Source organism: Schistocerca gregaria, chromosome 5 (assembly GCF_023897955.1).
Source record: "Schistocerca gregaria isolate iqSchGreg1 chromosome 5, iqSchGreg1.2, whole genome shotgun sequence".
NCBI classification, from domain to species: Eukaryota; Metazoa; Arthropoda; class Insecta; order Orthoptera; family Acrididae; genus Schistocerca; species Schistocerca gregaria.
Window position 1 is genome coordinate 177427217 of NC_064924.1, and position 27612 is coordinate 177454828.

At 45.1% G+C, this 27612-nt stretch overlaps 1 protein-coding gene across 1 annotated transcript in view; it reads right to left on the bottom strand.

Moving 5' to 3' along the window:
- Positions 1–3801: 3801 nt before the first annotated feature.
- LOC126272136 (loricrin-like) overlaps positions 3802–27612 on the bottom strand; it is a 1218911-nt gene continuing 1195100 nt past the window's right edge. The window contains exon 6 of the mRNA XM_049974744.1: positions 3802–6172. Coding sequence (XP_049830701.1) covers positions 6024–6172 — 149 coding nt within the window. The 3' untranslated portion in view covers positions 3802–6023. The remainder of the gene's footprint in view (positions 6173–27612) is intronic.

Genomic DNA, 27612 nt, shown 5'->3' on the forward strand with positions numbered 1-27612 from the left:
TAACAATAGTATAAGTTGCAACTGAAAACCAATCGGGACCTGTACTTAGCCATTCCGAGAAGACAGGAGGTTGTTTGGAACCTCGTCGGTTTCCTACACGGTGTTGGAGAAGGTAATGTTTTGTGTTTTTCGTGTTTCCGCATGTTTTTCCACACCCTACAGAGGACCTGTAAGGAAAGTACGCTACACATAAGTAAATCTTGGGGGAGGGGTGAGGGGAGGGGGGGAAGCGGAGGCAAAGAAAGAGGGACGGCTGTAAGCGTCACTTTCAAAATCCCTGCGTCACGGACTGCGCTACCCCTCCCGCCGGAGGTTCGAGTCCTCCCTCGGACATGGTTGTCTGTGTTGTTCTTATCATAAGTTAGTTTAAGTTACATTAATTAGTGTGTAAGCCTAAGGACCGATGACCTCAGCAGTTTGGTCCCTTAGGAATACACACACACACACACACACACACACACACACACACTGTCCCTACCCCCATCTCCTACAATAGCTTCCCATCGTATCAGTAGCAGTGCAGTTGATGTTCTTCAACATATCTTCTGCCAGTAAATTTCTGCATAGAACTTCTTCAATTAATTTTGAAATTGTACAACTGATGAAGAGAAATTGTACGCAGGTTGGAACTTAAATAGTGGCAACACTGCTGTGGAGACACTATGCAATGGAATCTAGTATTGTCGCTGACAGCACAAGTTGTTAACATACCTACCTTACCTCCGAGCAAATGGACTCGCCTGTCCCACGTCACCGGCGCGCGCACAACCGAGGGAAACAGTCACTTGTGAGCGAGCAGTCCAACGTAACGGTGACAACCAAGTTTCCGAAGCAGGAACAACGGAGTTGGATCAAGATTGAATGTGCCAGAGGTCGTACAGCACGACAGTCTCATCAAGGTCTTCAAGAGACGTGCGGGGAATCGGCACTGCCATACAGAACAGTGGCACGTTGGGTAAAAGCCTTCAACGAAGGTCGGCAGACTGTGGCAGACATGCATCGGGCAGGTCGTGCTAGCGTCTCTGAAGAAGAAGTGCATGCTGTTGCCGCGTTAGTGGACAGTGATCGACGCCATACGATTCGTGATGGATTAGCACATACGACGGTGCTTCGCATCCTTTGCATGAGAAAAATTACATCACGATGGGTTCCTCATGAAGTGATGGAAATGCAGAAATAGATGCGTTACGACGCTGCTCAGACGCACTTGGAGAGCTATGAGCACGAAGGAGAGGCTTTCTTACGCCGTATCGCAACACTGGATCAGACATGGGCCACATCGTACGAGCCGAAACACAAACGCTAATCCTACGAATGTCGTCATTATGGGTCGCCGCGAAAGTCGACAGTGCGTCACAGCCTCAGTATGGTGAAAGTTATGGTGACTCTTTTATACGACTGTGATAGTGTTATCCCAACGCATTACGTTCCTCCACGTCAGAACGTTTACGTTCCTCCACGGCAGAACGTTAGTGCACAGTGTTACTGTTCGATTTTGGAGCAACATCTGCGACCAGTTTTGCGAAAGAAGCGGCGACACTTTCTGTACAACACACCCATCATTTTGCACGACAATGCGCGGGCGCATAAAGCACAAGCTGTGGCTGCTCTGCTCGGCCGATGGGACTGGGAAGTACAGTACCAGCCACCATACTCCCCGGACTTATGAGTTTGATTTGATTTCGAAGATGAAGGAGCCACTTCGTAGCATTCACGCGTCAGAACTGTTCCAGAGATTGGACAGGCGGTACACCGCTCCATTCGCACCATCAACAGAACAGGTTATGCTAATGGTATACTACGCATTCCACATAGCTGGCAACGGGTTCAACACAACGCTCGTGAATACTTCGAAGGACAGTAACAGGTGCAAACATGTAACTCTTTTGTATCGATTGTGAATAAGTAGTTGTCACTATTTATGTCCCAACCCTTGTATTTGCGTAGAACATGTGCTAATAGTTAATCATACAAGCGTAATCTCACAGCATCTGCAATATATTTCTACAGAAAGACAATACGGGCTAGGATGACAAATAAGTTACGAATTAAAGTGGTACTACGTAGAATGAACGAGGCAAAAGACATACTGTATGACAGAGAGAGAGAGAGAGAGAGAGAGAGAGAGAGAGAGAGAGAGAGAGAGAGAGAGAGAAAGAGAGGGTGGGAGGGAGGGAGAGAGAAACAGAGAGAGAGAGAGAGAGAGAGAGAGAGAGAGAGAGAGGGAGGGAGGGAGGGAGGGAGAGAGAGGGAGGGAGAGAGAAAGGGAGGGAGAGAGAGAGGGAGAGAGAGAGAAAGAGAGGGAGGGAGAGAGAAAGAGAGGGAGGGAGAGAGAAAGAGAGGGAGAGAGGGAGAGAGAAAGATAGGGAGAGAGAAAGAGAGGGACAGAGAAAGAGAGAAAGAGAGGGAGAGAGGGAGAGAGAAAGAGAAAGAGAAAGAGAGGGAGAGAGAGAGAGAGAGAGAGAGAGAGAGAGAGAGAGATAGCACGAACTCGGGTATCAATCGTGTCCTTTTCGAATGACGATCCCATCTTTTCCCTGGGAAAAACCTCTATCTGAATTAGCATTCGATGGAAATAGATAGCTGATGGGCCGTAGGAGGTAATAAAGTTGTAGGGTTGAAGGACTCGCACGAAACAGGAAGGGACAAACGATGGTAACAAATCAGTTTATAGAATTAGGGCTACAATATTGTGGTGTGGCTAAACAGAGGTCTTTGTAAGGAAGCCGCATATTGCATCCAAGTCAAACATCCTAAATGGGTGAATTTTCTCTTGTAATTGTGACTGTCTGCAACAAACCAAATGTCTTACTGTCTATTTCAGCGAATTCATACAGCAGGTACATGATAATGCCACCTACATACTGTCGCTGTTACGCAATGTTTACTTCAATACACATGTTAACTTCCTCGGTCGCAGCAGACATCGAAATCCTGCCCACGGTACCCACGTGGCACAGTATTCGATAGCTGACTAGTCTCCAAGACAAGTGGCCACCTTGACATCGTCATCAAGAGGATGCAGCGACAATCAAGCTATCACAACACATTGACGTCGATATGCGAACGGAAGATGACACTGCAGCTAGAAGTGCCCACCATGGTACTGGCAGGAGCTTTTGATATAGTGTATGTCGCTGTACAAATGTGAACAATTTTATGCACATTATGATGTACGAAGGACAGTAGCTAGACAACCCTCCCCCGCATTTTACAGAGCGCCTTCTGAAACAGTCTGTCTGCCTCTCACTCCGTATACTTACCTATACTTTCTCCTCCCTCACGATTCGTCGAGCTCAGGTGCCACTAGAGCAGTTTCAAAAGTAGGCCTAACTGAATTATTGGTTTTAATATTGTTCCGAATTTTTCCTGTTAGCATCTCACCTGCTATTATTCTGTTTGTTCCTACTTTTTTTATCATCCACGTGGTTCTTTATAGTGGATGGATGGATTTCATTTTGGGCACTGTTGTATAAATAAGTGAATAATAAGGACGTATGGAAATTGATGGGCTTCAGACAAAAAACTGCAAGAAAATATTGTCGTTGTTCCTGATTGCCAGAAAACTCAAATTTGTTCACTTTAAATTACAAGCTTAAGTTTCTTTGGATGTAACTCTTTTCGTACGTGTAACTGTGGTGGTACTCGAATTTGTAACAGTACCCATCAGTCCAGTTTCTGGTGATGACTGCAGCTTCAGGGCGTAAATCCTGTTGTTATGGGGAAAGACACAATCTGGATTATAAATTAAAAGGGAAGTCGAGGAATCGTAGTGAGAAATAAAAACGTACACTATTTTGCGGGTTTGCTTTTCCATTTTTATTTCGTGGAATGCACACAGGTCAAAAGTATTTATGTAATCTCACACAAGTTTGTAAACATGTTTGTTGAGCAAATACGTTCAGTGTGAAAAAGTGCGTAAGGAGATGTTTTAGTACTAATATTTAAATAGAATGTTTATTAAAGGTGGACGTGATATTGGCGCAATTACTTCTTTGCGAAACAAACACATCTTCGAATAATTTGTTTCGTTTTTTTTTTTATTTGGATAAAGTGTGCTGCTTGCCATGAAAAAATTGAGGTAAAGGCATTGTTTTAACATTAAGGGGTTTTCCAACAATCACATGAATTCTTCATATGTTTCGGTTTACTGGAGGAAAAGTTGGAAATACTATACTTAGGTGAAGCCTAGTAATAAAAATGAGCTGTATCATGTAGGAAATAATTATTGTTGCGACAGCAATCCTATCCTACAGGTTAACGCTTGATGGCACCACAGTTGTGTAGAGATAAGGTTCGTGTCACATTTTACGTCGACGAAGCTGTTAAAGTCCTCCATGGTACGGATATTATCTCTGAGTCAATCTGGGGTATTATTTTAGCGAGTTATGAGTTTCATACACGCCATTTACAGGATCGGTACGTCTAGCAGAATATAATGCAGTGGCGACTGCTTGTCATTTCACCTCAGGCCCTGATGCTAAGTTTATGTTTTACTTTGAACGTTCGAGTGGTATGCTCGTAAAATGGATCTGAAAAACCTCTAAGACGTCTCTGAAAAACCTTGAGAATGTCAATGTTTGCATACAAAATCGAAGTTCTGATGACTTTGTGCCTGCTACGTGACCGCACTTTTTCGACAAATCCAATAATGACGTCACGAACTGAGGATAAATAAAGCATTTTCTGCTAGTACAACGTGACGTAAAACTGGGTCTACAGGCTCGAACTAAAAGTTTGGAAGTATCTAATCTGACGCGAACGGGCACTTTTCCTCCAGCGAAGACCGAGTAAAAAAAGACAGGTATATCAAGAACACAGAGTCATGCTTCTCACACAACAGTTAACAACTATAGAATTAAGGGTGAGGTTTTATCAATATACTTTTTTTTGTTGCTTTACTTTACGTATCTGTGATTCTTTCCAGAAATCAAGGTAGTCACGGGACACATTTCGTATAGAAATTAGAAAGTGTTTCACGACTAAAAATATGAACAATTAACAACAATAGAAACGAGAAATATATAACTAAGTAACATTAATTACAATCAGACATGTAGAGTATCGTTGTCTTTCTGAACATGTTATGTGTATGTGAGTACTTGTTCTCATTTTTATTTTTATTTTTGTAAATACCAGTCACACTTGTTGTTTGCAAGGGACTCGGTTGCAGGCGCCTGGACGCTCGAGCGAACAGACACAACATCGTCAGCTCGTGTGTGTGTGTGTGTGTGTGTGTGTGTGTGTGTGTGTGTGTGGACGCGCGGGGAGCGGCCAGTCCTGGATAGCGCACCAGACTCCGTCTACCCCGGCGAATCTCTTCGAACACGGATTACAATAATTATAATAATAATAATATTATAATAATAATAATAACTATATACATGTACGTAGGTTATTCACAGTGTCCGTAACCTGGTTCCATTTCATTTCTTTTTTGCACCATATACAATTTGAAAAGTTCTGAAAAAGAGAAACAACACAATCGCTATGAGGCGGCAATAACTTGTTTGTCCGATAATCCACAGCTGTAGTTAACTGTTTACTTTAAATGAAAAGAAAAGAAATACACTCGTTTTTTTGGGGGAGGGGATGGGGGGATGGGAGTAATGTCGTGGGAGAAGGGTGAGGGGGTGCAGGTGGAGAAGAAGAGAAGGGGAAACACTTGTGATGAATCGTTTCTAGACGCAAGTAGCAGACTACGAGAGTTGCCGTACACTAATCTGCTCGTGGCACACCAGGCAATTCCGAACACCACGGACGCTCACACAATGTCTGCAGATTCGCGGTTCCTCTTAACCTTTCTTCTTACGCCGTTCCTTTTCGTGGCGTGTAGCAGGACGGGGTGGGGAGGGGAGGGGAGGGGAGGGGTGGGGTGGGGAGACATAAATAGGGCCGCACGCGGCGGCCAGAGTCTGTGTGTCTGTGTGTGGCAGGGAGTGCCTTGCCGTTGGTCCCGCGGGCGCAGGAGTGCAGATTCGGCCTGTGAGGCGCTGGAACGATGTCGCGGCTGGCGGTCGCAGCTAGCGCTCGTCCATGGCGGCGGCGCTGACGGCCGCCGGGATGGAGCGCGATGCGCCGCGTCCGCGGGGGCGGCCCCTTCCCCGCCCCCGCCCCCGGGTCACGGGGCCCGGTCCGCCGCCGCCGTCCAGCTGGTGCCCCCCAGGCCAGTCTGCAACAACAAGCCGACGTCAGCCACGCGCCAGCCACCGGCAGTCGCTCAGCCGCACCCTCTCCGCCAGCGGCTGCTTCGCTCACCCTGAAACGACACGCGACAAAATGTACACTGACGGACGTGGAAAGCCTTAAGGCGCTCATTCACAGCCCGACCTGTCGGGCGGTCGCTCGCTATTACAGCCGCGACCCACCCGGCAGACAATGAACCCCTTGAGTGCGATGTCGCAAAAGGCCTATAATGTTTACGGCATTCGACGCCCCACGTATTGTCTACCATGCAACCATAACATTGTCTGCCAATGGCAACAGGGGGAGTGAACTGGAGGTATCCAATGGAGAACCGGCCGGTGTGGCCGAGCGGTTCTAGGCGTTTCAGTCTGGAACCGCGCGACCCCTACGGTTAGGTTTAAGTAGTTCAAAGTTCTAGGTAACTGACGATCTCAGATGTTAAGTCCCATAGTGCTCAGATCCATTTGAACCATGTTTATCCAATGGAGCCCAGCATGAATGGCAACAGGGGGAGTGAACTGGAGGTATCCAATGGAGAACCGGCCGGTGTGGCCGAGCGGTTCTAGGCGCTTCAGTCTGGAACCGCGCGACCCCTACGGTTAGGTTTAAGTTGTTCAAAGTTCTAGGTGACTGAGGATCTCAGATGTTAAGTCCCATAATGCTCAGAGCCATTTGAACCATTTTTATTCAATGGAGCCCAGCATGAATGGCAACAGGGGGAGTGAACTGGACGTACCCTATGGAGAGCCGCTCGGTGTGCCCGAGCGGTTCTAGGCGCTTCAGTCTGGAACTGCGCGACCGCTACGGTTAGGTTTAAGTAGTTCTAAGATCTATGGGACTGATGACCTCAGATGTTAAGTCCCATAGTGCTCAGATCCATTTGAACCATTTTTACCCAATGGAACCCAGCATGGGGCTACAGTGCGTAGTCGACGAGTAACTCACAACAGTGCTACAGACCTAGTGGTGTCTAGAATTGGAAGGAGAATCAGCATTGGCCGTATTTTTTTTGTTCTATTATACGCAAAATCGATTTTCGGTCACTTAGTGACCGTCCTCAGTGCTGTAATATACCATTAAAATTGGTAGGCACTGGTATCAACAAGCTTAGAGCGATTACATAAAGGCCTACCTATAATGTTTACGCCATTCGACGCCCCACGTATTGTCTACCATCCAACCGTAACGGTGTCTGCCAATGGCAACAGGGGGAGTGAACCGGAGGTTTATGTAATCGCTCTAAGCTTGTTGATACCAGTGCCTACCAATTGTATTGTGTATTACAACGCTGAGGACGGTCACGAAGTGACCGAAAATCGATTTTGCGGATAATAAAACAAAAAAAATACGGCCAATGCTGATTCTCCTTCCAATTCTATCCATTACTCGGTCGTGGTGCACAGAACACTCCATGGAGTCGCCAATCGCTAGTGGTGTCGATACAAAGCAGAGAAATGACAACGGTAAACAAAGCAAACGCTGCAATATTGGCCGAAATCGCCAAAAAAAGGTTCAAATGGCTCTAAGCGCTATAGGACTTAACATCTGAGGTCATTATTCCCCTAGACATAGATGTACTTAAACCTAACCAACATAAGGACTTCACACATAGTCATGAGCGACCGTAGCAGCAGCGCGGTTCCGGACTGAAGCGCCTAGAACCGCTCGTCGACAGTGGCCGGCAATATACTTGTCAAATCACCATGAAATTTTGCCAGAAAGGAAACCAAGGAAATTTGCAGAGTAGAAAAGAAGTTGTAGACGATATATTGTTGTTTCTGCAAGACGAGCCAGTGAAATGTGTGGTGTATACACTCGACAGTGCGGACAATCTACATGGGGAAACAATGACGACGATACGTGCTTAACAGGTGAAACTGATACTGAAACAGATGTCGAGCAATGCAGTTCATCATCCTTGTAGGGCAGGGATTCACAAATCCCGTCTTTAGTGAAACATAGCAAAGGACAATCCTTGCCCAAGGAGCGGGACGTACACGAAAGATTATCCGGAGCGTGGTAAAAGAAAACAATTAAGAACAGATTTCGAACAAATCCTCAGCAATAAGACGGTGCAGAGCGTAAGGAAAATTGCGGATATTCAAGGGAGGACAAGGCGGACTTGTTACAAAAACTGGTGTCAGATCGTTTCGAGGCTCTTCGAGATAATTTACAGGATGTGAACGATAGTGACCTACTACTGCGCACGACGTAGATTACAGTGATTTCGAGGAAAGGAGAGGATGGTTACATAGCTCCAAACAGTGCTACAGAACTGGAAGACGTAAAATAATGAAACTCCTAAAAAGTGTCAACTTGACGAAGCGCAGCAAACTGCGGGATCGTTTTGAAAATTTGTAGATGGAATACACAATGGATAAAAGTTTTATACACACACTTATCCCATGGTTCAGTAAGGAATTGGCTTTCAGTTCCGACCAGTCGGGAACTGAAGAGGGAGTGCGAATGAAAGAAACCCTGAGAATCAGAGAGAGTTATAGCAAGATCAACTGACATCAGTGCCTTAATGCATTCGTATACAATTACGCCGACCATTTTTATCTCGATGGTAAATTGGCTGGAAAGTTATTGATTGCGCTGCTGGTCCACCCTTTACGATTCTTTCTCGTGTGCATAATCTTGAAAGGGCAGTAGGGAATATTTATCTCACAGTAACCAAGGGTGGGGAAAATGGGCGTAAGAGAACTACAACTGTAGTTAAGCACTGCTTTTGGCCAATAGCTGGTCAAAAAAAGTTGGTTTTGCTTGACCCCTGGTCTGCATATATAAACCTCCTTCCTTTAGAGACACGTATCCCTTCTGAAAAGCACGTGACGTTGCAGTTCATGTAACCTAGAACTACTGGACAGATTCAACCTCTGTATGTTTCTGTTTCCGTGCCGATGAACCATATTGCCGCACTATCGGCAGTTACTCCTTACAGGATGATAAGCTCCACGAGAGTTGGTTTGCTTTCGGCTGCGTGCCATCACATTCCATCAGTTTTCATCACCCCATTATACCAATACTATTCTGTATGTGTTCTTTAAGAGAGGAAACCCAACTGAACGTCCTGCATGGCTTTTAACTCCCAAGGCGTTTGCCTTCGATGCTGATGGTGCGAACTTTAGCGATCACTGTGACGTGTCATGTTTCATTCGATATTCCTGGTGCAAGTTAATGATTTCTTTTGAACATTTCTTAAATGTTGATGATGTCCACGATGTAATACGTCCATCCATAGAATGTTGATCTCTGCGCCTCCCAGACAGTCTCTTTCTGTCGCCCTCTCACTACGGATGGTGAGTCGTTACAACTAATATTTTTTTTTCTGTCGTAACTGTTAACACTTCACCTTCAAATGTATATTACTAAAGACTGAACCTTTTGACCCCGCAGTCAAGGGTTTCTTCGCGGGTGTGGATACTAACAGGTAGTAGTTCGCCAGTGGAACCGACCCACTCGAACCGCGGGCCTGGTGGGTGCATTGGTGGAAGGCTACCGGATTGCTCCGATATCTGTCTGTCAGCCGACGCTCCATCAGTACGGACAGGCAGTGTCCACCACACAGTCGGAAGGTTCGCGGCTGAGGCTGCCGACTGATATGGGCTGTGTGTTGGCACCTCTACACGAAGGGTCACCACTCCGATGGTTTTCAGAGTTTGTCCACATTGCAAGCTAGTGAGGTGGCAACAGTTTGCAAGCTAACTGTAACCGTACCAGCAACGATCAAAAACATCCACAAATGGAAGGCATCGTTCCTTTCCGATTTCTGTTGTAAACTTAAGTTTTTGTGAATGGAATTTAGATGGTTTAAAACTTCTTAGGGCACGAAGTTTATCGAAAACCAGCTCATACAGACTGATATTCACACGAAAATAGATGGCATCACTCTTCCCAGGCGATGAGTGTCGTCAGAACTTCGGTTCACACAGCACGTAACATTGCTGATGAAAATATTCTGCAGGTTGAGCTTCTACACAGCAGCTTCACACAGCACGTAACATTGCTGATGAAAATATTCTGCAGGTTGAGCTTCTACACTTAAACTCAGTTTTCGAAGCAAATGAGTGTTCTCCGCAGCAAATACGCAAGGTGCTTGGAATAAAACATGAGGTGGGCATAACGAATGCATAAGGAGACGTAGAAAGATTTCAGTCCATGGGTGCCTTAGCGTATGTAGGAAACCAACAGTGAAAAATATGTCAGATCCTGACCAAGCACAAAGTTTATGTGATTTTTTTTTCTCTCTCCACCGAAGACAGCAACACGTCTGCGTTCCGTCAAAGATGACTTAATGCTCTGCAACGCGGTGTTTACTAGACCATCTGGGTGTACGGCCTTTCGTATATCAGGCAGACGTCTCGTAAAAACCAAGAAAGATCCATGGAGCACAGCAGGTACAACCGACCCTTACAGCAAAATAAATCTGCTGTGGCACAGCACTGCATCCATACCGGTCACACTACGCATTATCAGAATCTCTAAATTTTAGCGTCGACTTCACCTTTTGTGATGAAACAAGCAGTTCACACTCATTTGACGAAGAGTTTAATTAACAACCACAGCCATTTCAACCTAGAGAAATCATAAAGTCTCGCGTTCTATTTAACAATATGGCAATGGTGTCGCTAAAGAGCAGCTAATAACAACACATCAATATCCCATCAAGCATCAAAAGCGTAGACACAGATGCAATTTACGCATATACTCTTTACCGCAGCTCAACGTCTCTGGCACTGGTGGACAGAGCAAGTAATCTAACTTCAACTGTGGGCTCACTCTGAAGATGGCCGGGAGGTATACGGCCCAAATATTATAAGAAGAAGAAGAAATGAAGTTTTTACGACTGTACTCCATGAATTTAATGGAAATCTGTGTACCGGTATGTTTATCATAACGAGCAAACCAACACCGCATTGGAATTTTCTCACTTTTGACTCAGACGTTTCCAGACCACGACTCCCTATCTTAAACTGATAAACGTGCTCCAATCTATCTCTCCTATAATCTGTATCATCGCCACAGAAATCCAGAGAACCTACCTGCAAATTGTAGGTGATATGGACTTCAGGTTGATGAGGCTACCTAGGCATCATTTACAGCACGGCAAAGAAAGAGAACACAGACGTCAAGCGCCAAAACGACAGATAAAGAAACCGTCCAAGACAGCGAAAGTAACAACGCAGTGGATGAAAAGATGGAACGGGAGCAGCGATTCAGAGGAACTAGCGAAGCAAGATAGTAACAAAGCTGGGCAGCAACAGGAACAGAAGAGGCACGGAAACAGGGAAACTATGGAAGTAGCGATAGCGGTACAACGGAGCTACTGATACAAGGAGAGTTCCGAACCAGTGAAGACAGCGAAGCAGCAGAGCAATAGCTATTAGAGCACCAGCGCATGGACAAACTTGGGGAAAAGTGTCAAAGATGGGCTATCATGTTTTCTGCCAACCCCAAAGATGCGAAGCACTGGGCCTTTTACTAGTTCTGCTACATCGACTTCTATAGTCGATGTGACATCAGCACAATCAGTGCTGGATGCTGCACCTTGCTAAGGATGTAAAGTGTTTTTATTAATAAAATTTATAGAGTTGCCCCTTCATATTCTACAGTCCCGGACGCTCCACATTCTTCATATTTTAAGACTGTGCCATTCCCTAGGTGGTGGTGCTGAAGACCAAGTCTCAGCTATCTCCAATTTTTTGTGGCTCTTCTCAGATGACGGCAGCATGCTATGTACCACGACATAAAAACACCCTTTGCTGTTTTTCCACCAACCCCAATCTCCATCCTCTGAAGGTAACATATTGTTGGTTGTGCTGCACGAAATCGTACAATCCCTCTTACACAAAGTACGTAACCAGCAGGGTACACTGTTAGACACAATTCTTACCAGTAGCGCACATATTACCTGATCATATAATAAATATACATAACAAAATCTTAGAAAAACGTAAATTATGCATTAATTACACACAATATACACACACACATAATTAGTAATGGTTACAGTGTATTAGCCATTCCACTCACCACAAAACCCTCATCCCGTTGGTAGTAAATAAGCTTGATATTAATGGTTATTTGCTGTTTATCGAAATGCCGAGGCGCAGCCCGAAACTAAACAGTAAGAAAAATGGAGCAGTAAAACCGGATCCATTGTAGTCACGTAATGGACTTCACTGGCCAATACTTAGAGTTGTTACATCTCATTAACCTAACTTAGTGGGAAATAACTTGTAAGTCTAATTACTCTGCGTGGATTCCGTTTTGTCTGCTGATACTAATGAAATAAATATGAAATTCAAACATTGATAGAATCTTGATAGTGTTCTTTTCCGGTTAATAATGAATAGAGCGTGACAAAATTCCTCACATGTTAACGTAATAGAAACGAAATTTAATATCAAAAACTCTCCTTACTCATCAGGAATAATTCTAAATTACTGAAAATTTATAGAACTGGGGCAACATCGGGAAATTTTGTCCGACTGCCGATTAGTTCTCCATATCGTACTTAGTTTTATGAGTTTCAAGGAAATAACTGTCACGAATGTTAAAATGAAGACAAGCTTTTGGGATGTGGAATGAAAATGTTATAACGCTCACTGGCCTCCCATTTTCACATTTTATAAACTGGCGTCTTGCAGAATTCGTTAAGTTAGTTCTTTTATTTACTGTTTTTAGTTTCTTCCTGATCCTTGAATCTAGATAAAACCAGCAATAAATTAGCGTGTTATCACACTGTTGATACCGGCCGTAACTCGTGGTCTAGTCGTGAGCGTTGCTGCCTCTGGATCACGGGGTCCTGGGTTCGATCTCCGGCCGGGCTGGGGAGCTAGTGAAGGAACCTCGGCGCAAATTGGATAGTTTCGGTGTCTACTCTGGAGACTCTTCGGCTAGCAGGTTAGATGGCTACAGGTCAACGTACAACTGACAACAAACACGTTAGAGACGGAACACACTTACAGATTGGACAAGAATGTGGAATAGAACTGGCCTTGTTTTGTTCAAGGGAACCACCCAGGAACTCATCTTAAGTTATTTAAGGGCAACTAGAACAAAATCGCACGTGTAAAGTCTTTATCAGTGAGCATTATCACTAATTGAGATACTCATCGAGAAACCTAATTGAGATACTCATCGAGAAACGCTGTAAACTTCACACATAAATCAGTCATGTGAGCAAACGAGTAAAGTTCATCGTAAAAACTCTTGTCTTCATTGGGTGAGATATATTTCGTTCCAGTGTACACAGCTTTGTAAGCCCGAACGGTAAATTGAAGGGAGTGTGAAGTATATCGCATGTAGCAGAAGCAAATTAAATTATGACCCATGAGGCATAGCATAATGTATTGGCTGTGATAGCGGGAATTTTTTGATGTTTCATGGCAACCATCTCACAGTAACACGAAAAAAACTCTCCTGTCACCTAATTTCCTCTTACAATACATCACTGTCATCGAGGGATAGCAGCATGTGACGAAGAAACACATCAATATAGTTATGTTTCGTGGAATTTTTGTTAAGTTATTTTTATGGACGACAAAAATACATTATTGCTAAAATTTCAGAATTCGTATACGTAGTTCACCTGATGGTTTATATCCATTTTATTTCTTCTTTTGAAGGTAAGCAAATCTGCTAGACCGTTGATTTGAAGTTTTAAGCTCAATGCCACCGTCCTTTTCCTAAGAAACTGTCTGAAAGTTGTCAAACGCTTTCCTTGAACTGTTCCATAGATAGTGATATGTTAAACTAAAATTATGTATCACAAAAATTTCCAGAATGCAAATTGTTTTTTCTATAACGTGGTTTCTTGTAGGCGATTTCTCACCTAGTCAGGCTCTCGACAAGTCTATACGTATTTTGGAACATTGCTTAATTCACTCAATACGCGAAACCGCATATATTATGTGCAATGAAAAATCAAGAAAATAAAATAATAATGAATAAATGAAACTTTGGCATAAAAAATTTAAAGCTGTTTCCCAAACTTTGGTAGCCTACAACAAATAACCAATTTGTAGACAGTTATTTTGGTAAGATACTTGATTATCTGTAGATATGGAGAGCTTTTGGCAATTCCATGGCGCAGTGGCTTTAATTCCTCCAATCAGTCAACGTGGCCCTTCAGGCACCCCGCACCAACAAGACCAGGTACGGATTAACCAGCTGTTCCAACGCAGGCTGCGCAGGGCGACGCAAATTAGTGCAAATATTTTTACTCTAGGATAGGAGGCCGGCAGCTAAGACAACAGCGCCGCGCGGCGGAGACTGGCGCAGCTGGCACGTCTGTTATCGCAGACCAGAGATGTTGTTTGCGGTCGGTGCACGCCGCCGATCATTGTTTGCTGTTCTTAGCGGGCGGCGCTGTGACACAGCCTAATCCCGCTAATGGGTAATGACTGGCGACCGCCATGCCGTCCCCTCAGCTCAATCAAACGCGGCCGGCCGAGCACGGCGCTTCTTAATGCTCCTGTCAGGACGCGCTGTTTCCATTAACGGATGCTCGCCCGTTAATTACTGCTGATGGCCACCCGGAGCAATTTCGCATGGAAGGTGCTGCACGCCCTGACTCTTGCTCCGGGGCCCCATCTGAAACGCAGTGAGGCCGCTTGGTAGAGACCTGTCGGCAGTTCACGCAAATGTGTCACCAGCACGGATTATAAATGTGAGCAGAACTTTTTTTTTTCAGATAAGCGTTTTAACTCCAGATCCGTTCACGGCCAACATTTATATCTACATTGGCTACCCTGCACGTCGCACCTCCGTCTTTGGGAGAGGGTTCATGTAACCACTTTCAGTCTATGTCTCTATCCCTTCTTGAATAATAGGAGGAAAGAATAAACACCTAAATATTTCAAAAAAATGGTTCAAATGTCTCTCAGCACTATGGGACTTAACTGCTAAGGTCATCAGTCCCCTAGAACTTAGAACTACTTAAACCTAACTAACCTAAGGACATCACAGACATACATGCCCGAGACAGGATTCGAACCTGCGACCGTAGCGGTCGCGCAGTTCCAGACTGTGTCGCCTAGAAACGCTCGGCCACTCCAGCCGGCCTAGATCTTTCCTTGAGAACAAAGATTTCTCTTATTTCGTAACGATGGCTGTTCCTCCCTATGAATGAAAGAAAATATTTTGTCATTCAGAGGAGAAAGTGAAAATATCTTACCGAAACGAGAATTTTCTTCTTTTCGACTCGCGTATCATACCCGTAACAATTGGTTATTGCATTCTGTAGGTAATTCGCGATAGCAAATAGCTTGCACTTTGAGATGTTTTTCACAAAAGCGAAGATGAACAAGGACAAATATCGTATATATATGTGGACGACAAATGTTGAACATGTGACGTACATCACCTCACCGTATGTGCATCGCTGGGGCGTTTCGGTGTGTCGAACCTCATCATACCAACTACAGCAAAGTATTCGCGTCGGTGTGGCTCGGAGCCTATGTGCGCTACTGTAGCGCGAGAGGCTCAGGTTTCGAGTCCTGCGTCCGGAAGTGTTTTTTTTTTTCATTGTGTTAGACAATTTTGTGTTTACACTGAGGTAATATTGATTATTTTATTTACCGGTCTCGCTGCCTCCCCTGGTTAATTGCGAGGTACAGTACAGCAAAGACTGTGTCGCCTAGAAACGCTCGGCCACTCCAGCCGGCCTAGATCTTTCCTTGAGAACAAAGATTTTGATTGCTTCACAAGTAAATAAGTATAAGCCTCCGTATTGCATCGCTATCAGTAATTGGCCTACGTGCTCTTTGCCAAATAAAGTTTGTAAACAACAACAGAAGGGATAAAAGGAAAGGAAAAAAGAGAACAGTTTTTGTTTCGTTACAGCCAGGACAATGATCCTCTAAGTTTTACATTTACAACATATCACATGTACGGAAGGTGTTCTAAAGCAGAGCAGCCTAGTGTAGCGATGTGTAGCAGTACCCTCCTACCGGCGAGGGTGGGGTAGACAACCCTAATCGCTGACGGGCGGTGAGTTACAGCATCTGGTGATATCAAATGTTCAACATTTGTCGTCCACTTTTGGGATGGTTCCCAACATTTGCGGCCACATGTGTCTTGTATTACATTACTTGTCTCTGGGTAAATTATGTGGCATTGGGGGTTTCTAAACGTTAATAAGAATAATGCTCCATGAGTGTCTTGTTTCACATTCGTGTGGAACACTGAGCGAAAAGTTTTTGTTTATAATCAGTTATCCAAACACCCCCGATACCAACTGTTTCTTATAATCGATACTTGATGCTTTACTGTGCGGGCAAGGCATGTATTTGAGAGCAGATAAGAGTAGTTCCCGGATGGTCGTGAAGCCGTGGGAGAATTACCGATGCCGGCGGTACGCCACTCCGCGGTAACAGCTGTGGGTGTACACAATGCGAACGGCGGCCAACACGTGGCGTTTATGGATCCACGCTACACTACGGACCCTGCAGCCGGCACGTAATTCCAGAAGGGTCGGGGCCGCGGAAGGCGACGGCGCTATACCGACCGACAATGGGGCGTGCATCGGGCCGCTCTGTCAAAGTCAAACAACAATAAAAAGAAAGGGCAGGTGCGCGGCATTATTTGGTGGAGTGGCGAGGTGGCAGGCTGACCGCCGGGAGATGGATGGCGCAGCCGATAGCGATCTGGCCTCGGCGCAGCACGGGCCGCACCACCTGTGCTGGCTGCCCTCCACTACGATCAGCGGCGCGTCTCGCACCGCACAAGAGACCTCGAAGACAAAGCTGTGGCCGATACAGACAGCGGTGATGTGCTGCAGCTTTGGTGCGGTAGCCCGCTTCACAGATTTGGACGAAAATTCTAACATCGCTTATTGATTGCCTGTCTGCTGGCGTTTCTCGGTATCTTTGATCTTACACCAGCACGTGTGGCTGGAGTTCTCGAAAATCATCCTCCATTACCCGGGAGATGCTAGTTTCACTCGAATATTACTGGGAAGTGACGTCAAAATTACGTCTACTTGGTCCAACACTTTTGTTGACTGCTGTGGAGTTCACCGAAGTTAAGCGCTGTCGGGCTGGGCTTGCACTTGGATGGGTGACCATTTGGTCTGCCGAGCGCTGTTGAAAAGTAGGGTGCACTCAGCCCTTGTGAGGCAAACTGAGCAGCAGCTACTTGATCTAGGAGTAACGCCGCCGGTCTCGTAAACTACATACGGCTTGGAGAGCGATGTGCTGATCACACGTCCTTCCACATCCGCATCCAGTGACGCCTGTGGGCTAAAGACGACACGGTGGCCGCTCGGTACCTTTGTGCCTTCACGGCCGGTTTTGGCGGAGTTTCTTTTAATTACAAAATGGAAGTGCCTTTGTTATTAAAAAGTACAATTCAACGATCCTTGGGAAATCCGTGCATGCCTGAAGGAACAGGCACTGCAGCGACTACAGCCATCGAGAAATAAAGGAAATGTATTCGCAAATGTGAATGTGACCCACCATATGCGACATGTTGGCACGACGCCAGTAAAAATTTATGCCGAATCATGACTCGAACTCAGATTTCCCGCTTTTTCGGAGCAGTCGCATTAAGCGCTTCGACTATCTGTGCACGAATCAGTGCCAGATCCAAACCTCCGGAAGTTATCGTCCATGTGTGAGTGACAACTTGCGCTCATACGTTACGCATATTCCTGGCCAGGAAGGACGTATTTACTGAGAGTAGAGGGTTTGGTATTAGTGAATAAATGCAAAACAGTAGTGCCTGCGCTATTAAAAAGTACGGGGCAATGTTCCTTCTGACATGCACGCATACGAGGGGCGTTTGAAAAGTCAGTGCAAAGTCCGACAGATGGCACTACCGGCGCGTATCGAGGTCATGTTTAGTTACTAGCATCTTTGGATAGAACGCTCAACAAGTTTCAGACTTATTGGTCAATTTCTTTGTGTTTGGTATTCGTGTGAATCAAGAAAGTCTAGTGATTGTCAAAAAATGTATGAAAAAGAATTTCGTGTGGTGATTAAACATTACTTTATGAAAGGCAAAACGCCTCAGCAGACTAAAGACAAGCTTGATAAACATTACGGTGACTCTGCACCTTCGATTAGAACACTTTATAAGTGGTTTCAAAATTTTCGAAGTGGCCATATGCGCACAAGTGATGCTGAACGTTCTGGACGCCCTGTACAGGTTACGACTCCAGGAATCATTGATAAAATCCATGATGTGATGGACCCACAAGAGTTAAGGTGCGTGAGATTGCTAGTGATGTGGGCATCTCGAATGAACGGTTAGATAATATCTTGCACAAACATTTGGACATGAGGAAGCTATCCGCAAGATGGGTTCCGCGGTTGCTGACCCTTGACCAGAAACGGAATCGTGTGAAGTGTTGCAAGGATGGTTTGTAGCTGTTCAGGAAGAATCCGCAGCACTTTAAGCGTCGGTTCGTCACTGTGGATGAAACATGAATACGTTACTAAACTCCTGAGACCAAACAACAATCTAAACAATGGGTTACCAAGAGAGAATCTGCACCAAAAAAGGCGCAGACCACTCCTTCAGCCGGAAAGGTTATGGCGAAGGTCTTTTGGGATTCGCAAGGGATAGTCCTCATCGACTACCTGGAAAAGGGTAAGACTATTACAGGTGCATATTATTCATTGTTATTGGACTGTTTGAAAACCGATATGCCAGAAAAATGCCGGCGATTGGACAGCAACAAAGTCATTTTCTATCACGACAATGCACCAGCACACACCTCACCAGCTGTGGTCGCAAAATTAATGAAAATAGGATCGCAACTCGTTTCATATCCCCCTTTTCTCCAGACTTCGCTCCCTCAGACTACTATTTGTTCCCCAGTTTGAAGAATGGCTGATAGTGTCTTGTCGTTGGTTGGTTAGTGTGACGTTAACCAACTGCTGCCAACCTAAGTGGTTTCCAATGTGTGATGGTGCAGTAGTCATTTATTAGTCAACAGTTTATTGTTTTTATTGTCACTTTTTGGGCATTATGTTAAACAGGCTCGTAATACGAAGAAAGCTTGCATCGACGCTCAACCTTCTATAAACGTGACTTTCCCCCCTCCCGCGACGGTTCATTACAAACTGAACAAGCTATAGTGGTAATCCCAGATAATTAAAAATGTCAAGCAGTACGCAGCGACAAAAAGTGTGGGAGCACCTGTAGTAGATTGTCCAATCCTTCGTGCATGACCATCAGCAAGAAATACTTTTTCTCAAGCATTCTAATCATGCTTCATGATAGATTGTTTTATGGTGTATTCAGGTTACTCTTTTAATTTTTATTTTTGGTGAAATGTTTGGACAGAGCGAAAACAAAACTCCCCAGGAAAGGCGCTTTTAATTTTGTCCTAATTTTCATAACCAAACTAAGGATGGGAAGTGGACAGATGTGGTAACAGATTGATCACAGTGAGGTCTGGTCTTCCTAAAGAAGATTTAATTGCTTGAAAATAATCATGATGATTAAGACAAAATTTATAGTTGTTTGAGGGTAGATTTAATATTTCATGAACAGCTGCATCTAGGTCTGTAAATCAAGTGTCAAAAAATATCAAAAATAAGCGTTAAAAGAAACTCCCCTGCTTTCTCGCGATCTACACTATATCACTCTTACTAATAACAGAATTCCGGTACATATGTCAATATATTATACATCGTGTTTTCTATACAAAACTTGAAAATAAAAATATATTTAAAAGACTGGTTAAATGTTTAAAAAATGATTTTCTAAAACTAATAAATGAAATAGAGTAGAGAAACATATGACGCGACTTTGAGTGATGCTCGAAATTATGTAGAGCAAATGAGGCGCTGATTGAGAATTTGAAATTTTTTGTTTAACTCAGAATCTTAGAATTTTTAAATAGTTCTAGGCGATACCTGTGTGGAAAAATTTCAATTAGTGGTCTCCTTAATTCACTGAAGTATGAACATCTCAGCTGCTTTACACGATTTCGAGCATCAATCAAAAAACATTTCTCTAATCTATTTTATTTCTTGCTTTCAGACAAATCATTTCTCGAAAACCTCGCCCGATCTTTTTGTTTCAGTTTATTTTATTACTTAATTCAACAATGCTAGTATATAAGATTCGTCGATGCAACTTCGTCTGTGCTTCATTTCACAACGTGCGCGAAACCACGCCCTCGGAAAGCAGTGCTGAGACGTGGCAACAAAACAAACCAAAATGAGGCTAGTTGAGCGTATTTCCAGTCTGAATAAGTGCCAAAAAAATTAGTCTTCCCTTAGCAGGAAGAGGCTGTAAGCCGTCAGCGCGGAGGCGAGGGTGGTCGCTTGTGGGGGAAGAAGGGAAGGCGTCGCGACGTCACGGCGACGCGACCCCGCCACCACCACCCCCACCACACCCAGTCGACGCCTGTCGCGCCATCCTTCACGGGACGCCGCTGCCAACATAATCATCGTCTTCGCAGGCCCTTTCCTCGCCCTCACCAAGCCCATAATTCGTCCCGCGCGAGTGCAGAAAAAAATATGCGGAATTCCGTTGCGTTAAAATCTGTGCGGCGAATTATTTCCCAGCGAGTACAGTGCGCGTTTTATAGCTACACTTCTTCTTCTAGCTGGGAGAAAGCAGAGGCGTCATTATAAGGGCGGAGGCACCCCGCGGCGAAAGACGTTGGCGGTAGACCAACCCGCAGCGTTATGTGAGGCAGATACCAACCAGAGGGCGCCGAGCGTGGCACTGTTTAATAATCCGTGGCGGCCCGGCGAAAACGTACTGCTCTCTCGCGAGTTAAGTATTGTGGCGCGAGCGATGGCAACCCGTTGGGTCTTTGCACGCTTCCGGTTTCGGAGATCGGAACGAAAAAGAAAAATGAAAGATCTGCGGAGCTCCTCGCGTTTCGAGTAGAGCTGTTGCAAATCGTACCTATTCCTTGATCAGTATCAGCAGCTCATCTTGCTACTACGCCGAAAATTCTCGGTTATTTGCAGCATATACACCGATAAGCCAAAACGTAATGACCACTGTCCACTGCGACGTTGGATGCCGCCTGGTGGCAAGTAACGCTATAACAAAAGTATGTAAGCGGAGCGGACACGGATGGGGTATCACCCTAGCGAAGATATGGACTGCAAATGTTGAAATCCATTGAGATAGGCGATTTAGAGACAGGCCAGATTATTATTACGCAGAGCCTGTGAACGAAGATCTCGACACTGCGAAGCTGGCCGAATGAGTAACTGCTACTGTCGTGAGCTTCTACGGAAAGGGGTGAAAGGCCAGTGAAACTATCACTAGGCGCTAAATGGTTGAACTCCACGACTCTTCACAGAACATGGGGTTCGGAGGCTTGTTAGCTCTCTGAAGTGGGATAGAGGGTGATACGAGGCACCTCTGCCGAAAGAGCACAGTGCAGGTGCTTGCACTCTCAAGTGTTTTGGAGCACAGCGTTCATCGTACATTGTTGAACATGGAGATCCGCAGCAGACCACCCCTACGTTGTGCGACTATAGTGGGCACGAGACCGTAGGAACTCGACCATCGATCAGTGCAAACGTGTGGTCTCGTTAGGTGAACGACATTTTTGCTACAATAGGTTGATGGTCGTCTCCACAAACGCCGTCATCGAGGTAAACGGCGGCTCGGAACGTGCAGCACGGACGCAGGCTGGTGGGAGCAGTATTGTAGACTAATGTGGGAGACATTCTCCTGCGCTTGCATGAGACCTGTGGTAGTAGTCGAAGGCACGCTGACAGCTATGAACCACCTGGATCCCTTCTTTATGCTTGATGTCTTTCCCAACGGCGATGTCATCTTTCAGCAGTATAATTGTCCGTGTCTCGGAACTAAAAAACCCGCTACAGTGGTTTGAAGAGTTCAAATGGCTCTGAGCACTATGGGACTTAACTGCTAAGGTCATCAGTCCCCTAGGACTTAGAACTACTTAAACCTAACTAACCTAAGGACATCACACACATCCATGCCCGAGGCAGGATTCGAACCTGCGACCGTAGCGGTCGCGCGGTTCCAAACTGTTGCGCCCAGAACCGCTCGGCTAGTTTGAATAGTGTTATAGTGAACTCACATTGATGTTTTTGCGCCCAAATTCGCCTGATGTAAATCCTATGGAATCCATCTGTGTCTTGCGCCATCACTGCGTACCCAAGTCAGCGGCCCGTTATTTACGCCAATTACATGGTCTGTGCATACGCATCTAATGTCACATATAGTAAGTAGGCTGTTTAGGCATTTATATTGGTAACGCTACGTAGCGCTCTGTATGAAAGTCACTGGCTGTGCTGTGTGCAGTCTGTGGCTGGTTTGCATTGTTGTTTGCTATTGTAGTGTTGGGCAGTTGGCTGTTAACAGCGCGAAGCGTTGCGCAGTTGTAGGTGATCCGCCAGCAGTGGTGGATGTGGGGAGAGAAATGACGGAGTTTTGAGAGCGGATGATCTGGACAGAGAAAGTAAATTTATAAGACTGGATGTCATGAACTGATATATATATAACTTTTGAACACCATTAAGGTAAATATATTGTTTGTTCTCTATCAAAATCTTTTATTTGCTAACTATGCCTATTAGTAGTTAGTGCCTTCAGTAGTTGGAATCTTTTATTTAGCTGGCAGGATTTGCGCTCGCTATATTGCAGTAGTTCGAATAATGAAGATTCCTGTGAGGTAAGTGATTCATGAAAGGTATACGTTATTGTTAGTCAGGGCCACTCTTTTGTAGGGATTTTTGAAAGTAAGATTGCATGGCGCTAAAAATATTGTGTGTCAGTTTAGTGTTAATTCTGTAATGTCTGAGTACATTCAGTTTTGCTCAGCTGTTGGAAAAGCAAATAATGTAAGAGGTTTATCAGCACAGTAATTTAATAATTTTTCTAAGGGGACGTTTCAATACCTCCGATTTCTACAAGATCCCCTAATGAATATCTCGGCGGACATAAGCTACACTTTTATATATATCTTCCCCACTTGATGTAAATGTCGCACATAATAGAACGATCACAGTTCATTACATTTACCAGTTCTCGAGTACACTAAGGGTGATGATTGTCAATTAATACGTTTAAACGATCTTCATCAAACCCCAAAAGTCTTCCTGAACGTGGTGAGTAACTAACGCCAAAACGATCATCTTTAAAACCAGACAACCATTTTCTTACCGTGATCTGTCCAGTGGCGTTATCCACACCCATGATGCAAATGAGCCGGCCGGTGTGGCCGAATGGTTCTAGGCGCTACAGTGTGGAACCGCAAGACCGCTACGGTCGCAGGTTCGAATCCTGCCTCGGGCATGGATGTGTATGATGTCCATAGGTTAGTTAGGTTTAAGTAGTTCTAAGTTCTAGGGTACTGATGACAACAGAAGTTAAGTCCCTTAGTGCTCAGAGCCATTTGAACCATTTAACAGTATGTAAACTCAAATAGCAACAGCGAACTACAGATAAAAAAATTACAGTCGATAAATAAACCCATGGCAAGCGAAATAGCAACATGAAAAAGAAAAACGCTGCGGAATTATGTATCAACCTATTTCAGCAAGTTGTGTTACAATTTCTTGTCAGTAGCTCCCGTTATGCAAAATGGGGTCATGCCGTTTGTAACGCAGTGCGTATTTTTTGTGTAGGCTAATCTAAAGATGCCATAAACAGGCGAAATCCGTCATTAAAACTAAAGTCCGCCCGAACAGACCATGAAGGTCAAGCGAAACCGGCCGGCCGCCGTGTCATCCTCAGCCCACAGTCGTCATAGGATGACGATATGGAGGGGCTTGTGGTCAGTACACCGCTCTCCCTGCCGAAAGTCAGTTTGCGAGACCGGAGCTGCTACTTCTCAATCAAGTAGCTCCTCAGTTTGCCTCACAGGGGCTGAGTGCACCCCACTTGCCAACAGTGATCGACAGACCAAATGGTCACCCATTTAAGTGCTAGCCCAGCCAGACAGCGCTTAACTGCCGTGATCTGACGGAAACCGGCATTAGCATTACGGCAATGCCGTTGTCTGAAATGCGTCATTGGTAAATAAACAATAATTACACTCGTCCAACCAAGACTTCATGGTATATTGCCGGTTGCTATACTATCCATGGAATGTGTTGGAAAACGACATTGTACTTGTCATTTCATTAAATATTACATGCTTTAAATGCTGCCACCACTTTATTTACAGCCCTTAAGGATTAGCAATAGAAATACCGCGTGATCAAAAAGTCAGTATAAATTTGAATACTGAATGAATCACGGAATAATGTAGATCGAGAGGTACAAATTGACACACATGCTTGGAATGACATGGGGTTTTATTAGAACCAAAAAAATACAAACGTTCAATAAATGTCCGACAGACGGCGCTTCATCTGATCAGAATAGCAATAATTAGCATAACAAAGTAAGACAAAGCAAAGATGATGTTCTTTACAGGAGATGCTCAATATGTCCACCATCATTCCTCAACAACAGCTGTAGTCGAGGAATAATGTTGCGAACAGCACTGTAAAGCATCTCCGGAGTTATGGTGAGACAGTGGCGTCTAATGTTGGCTTTCAGCATCCCTAGAGATGTTGGTCGATCACGATACACTTGCGACTTCAGGTAACCCCAAAGCCAATAATTGCACGGACAGAGGTCTGGGGACGTGGGAGGTCAAGCATGACGAAAGTGGCGGCTGAGCACACGATCATCAACCAAACGACGCGCGCAAGAGATCTTTCACACGTCTATCAATACTTTGTTTTTTGTTTCGGTTCTAATAAAACCCCATGTCTTTCCAGGCATGTGTGTCAATTTTTACCTCTCTATCTACATTATTCCGTGGTTTATTAAGTTTTCAAATTTATACTTACTTTTTGATCACCCAGTGCATACATTTTATATAAATACGTCCATTATTCCAGAATGAGACTTTCACTCTGCAGCGGAGTGTGCGCTGATACGAAACTTCCTGGCAGATTAAAACTGTGTGCCGGACCGAGACTCGAACTCGGGATCTTTGCCTTTCGCGGGAAAGTGCTCTACCAACTGACCTAGCCAAGCACGATTCACGCCCCGTCCTCACAGCTGTACTTCTGCCAGTACCTCGCCTCCTACCTTCCAAACTTTACAGAAGCGGTCCCGAGTTCGAGTCTCGGTCCGGCACACAGTTTTAATCTGCCAGGAAGTTTTACGTCTATTATTTCTTAGAAATGGATAGAGACTTTATGACCATCTTGTAGAAACTGGGCAAAATAAAAATATGCGAAAATGTGTTTCATGCGCCTTAGGATGGGCAACGAAACTTATATTGTCTCTCTCGCTTTCAGATGATGTAAGCTGGGTTGCATACCTTAAGGTGCGTGAGGTTTTCATTTTGCCCGGCTTGTACAGCGGCACACTCCAGATAAAGGCTTGTAAATAGAGCGGTGCAGAATTAGAGGTGCTAAAAAGGTATGGCGTTCGGTCATTAGGTGTACCAGAGATCCTCGGGCGGGTGGAGCAGCTAACACCGTGCTGGCTGCGGTACAGATTTGGAGGGCTGCGCGTCAGCAGAAAGTGACGCGTCGGGCGCTCCGCGCGTTGTAATCGACCTTTCGGCAGGGCGGGTGCGGGCCGGCTGTGTGTTGGCAGCCCTGGGGCCGGGTGCCGGCGCGCCGTGTTTATCAGTCATTAGCGCATATCGCGGCGGGCCCTCAAAGGAAGGGCAGGCCGGCCAGGTAACCCGCCGCGGGCAGCGCGGCCCGCTAACAAAACACGCGCGGGCCGGTTTCCTGCGTGTGCGTGTGCGTGGCCGCGTGCGTGCGTGCGCGCGCAGACAAAGCGGAGAAACTTGCACAGGCCCACCACTGGCCGTCCAGCCGGCCGCCTGCCCGCTCAAACAATTCCCTTAGAACGCGAATTAACTGGCCTGTGTAGTTTAGTGCACTCGACAATGCTGTGATGAATGATAATTAGCGGAAGGAGCGCCGGGCAGCGCCCTCTCGTGCCCGCAGGTCCTTCCATTGTTGCCCTCCTCGCTCTGCCCACCACCTCCTCCTCCACCTCTCTCTCTCTCTCTCTCTCTCTCTCTCTCTCGGTCTCTCTCTCTCTCTCACACTCTTTCTCCATCCCCCTCCCTGCGCCGGTTCAAGGGTCAGGAGCGGCGAGCGGCCGCGTCTGCTAGTTAGACCGCCAGGCAGAAAAGTAAGCGCCCTTCAGCCGCCGTCGCAGCGTGCATTTCCGTCTCCCGTGTCTGCAAGCCCAAAGAGCTCGTTGTGAAAATTTTCATAAAGGTCATCTTTCATCGTAAATACAAAAAAGTCGGGGAAACAGTCGGTCGCGACGAGATTCAGTGGATGCTGGTAGAAACACGAGGACATCTTCATACGACTTCGCATAGCAATTTCTGTCCGTGCCCTCAGACTTAAAACCGGGGGTCAACTGATCAGCCATGTTACAAGAGCATACTCACGATCTTAAGACCAAAGTCAAGGAGAGGGACTCGAGCGGAGCGGCATGGGTAAGGGTGGGGTTGGACTTCTAAATAGTTTGGGGGAAAATGTGCAGGAAGGAGAGAATTAAGGTAGGAGGCTCAAATTTCGTCATTTAAGCACGTTAGGACTGGTACAAACCCTGAAATTTTAAGGAAATTTGTACAAATTGTTATGTATTTTCCTGAATTCATGCTCAATGTAAAGGCAACTGAACGTCTGAATTGTTGTAGTACACTGAAGGCAGTATTTGACATAAACGTGAACACTGCAAAAACAGAAATACACAAATGTCTTCGTAATTTTGTCCCCACAAAATTTTTACGAAGTACAATAAATTTAAATATAACTTTACAGTCTAACTTTGCCAAGCAGTTCCACTACTATGAATCATTTGAATATCATAAACGAACAGTTTTCGTAGTTTTTTCTTACTTCTAAAGATGTGTACCCTACGAATTTCTATGTCTGTGTAAAAAAACAGCACGTTTCGTCGCAACAAACTAGACATCTCGTGCAACGAATTCATTTCTTCCCCCTTGCATATTCCCACATCCAAAAATTACAATAATTTTTATAAACAGCAAATAAAATCAGTATTTATTAACACTTTCAAATTTCGTGCCCGGGACGATGGGGAGTGCACAAGGGAAATTATGAACATCCCCAGATTTATTACATTGTCCGCTACAGCAACATAGGTCAAACCATTGACTAACGATTACACATGAGAAACAACACATTACCGAAATACGGCCCAATAATTGAACACAAATATTGCTCACACTAGGGGCTGCAAGATGTTAATTTGTCAGCTACACTAACTCACTTCAGCACAAAAAAATGAATTTCTTTGTACACGCACTCCAATAAACCAACTCTCTCAACATTGCAACGGATAGAGGTCATGCATGTACGCCTTAACATTTGTTACCAACTGTGGAAACCGAAAATACCTAGAGGGACGAAATTAGAAACACGACTAAAACCCATTGAAACATGAGGTATATAGGACGTAACGTTA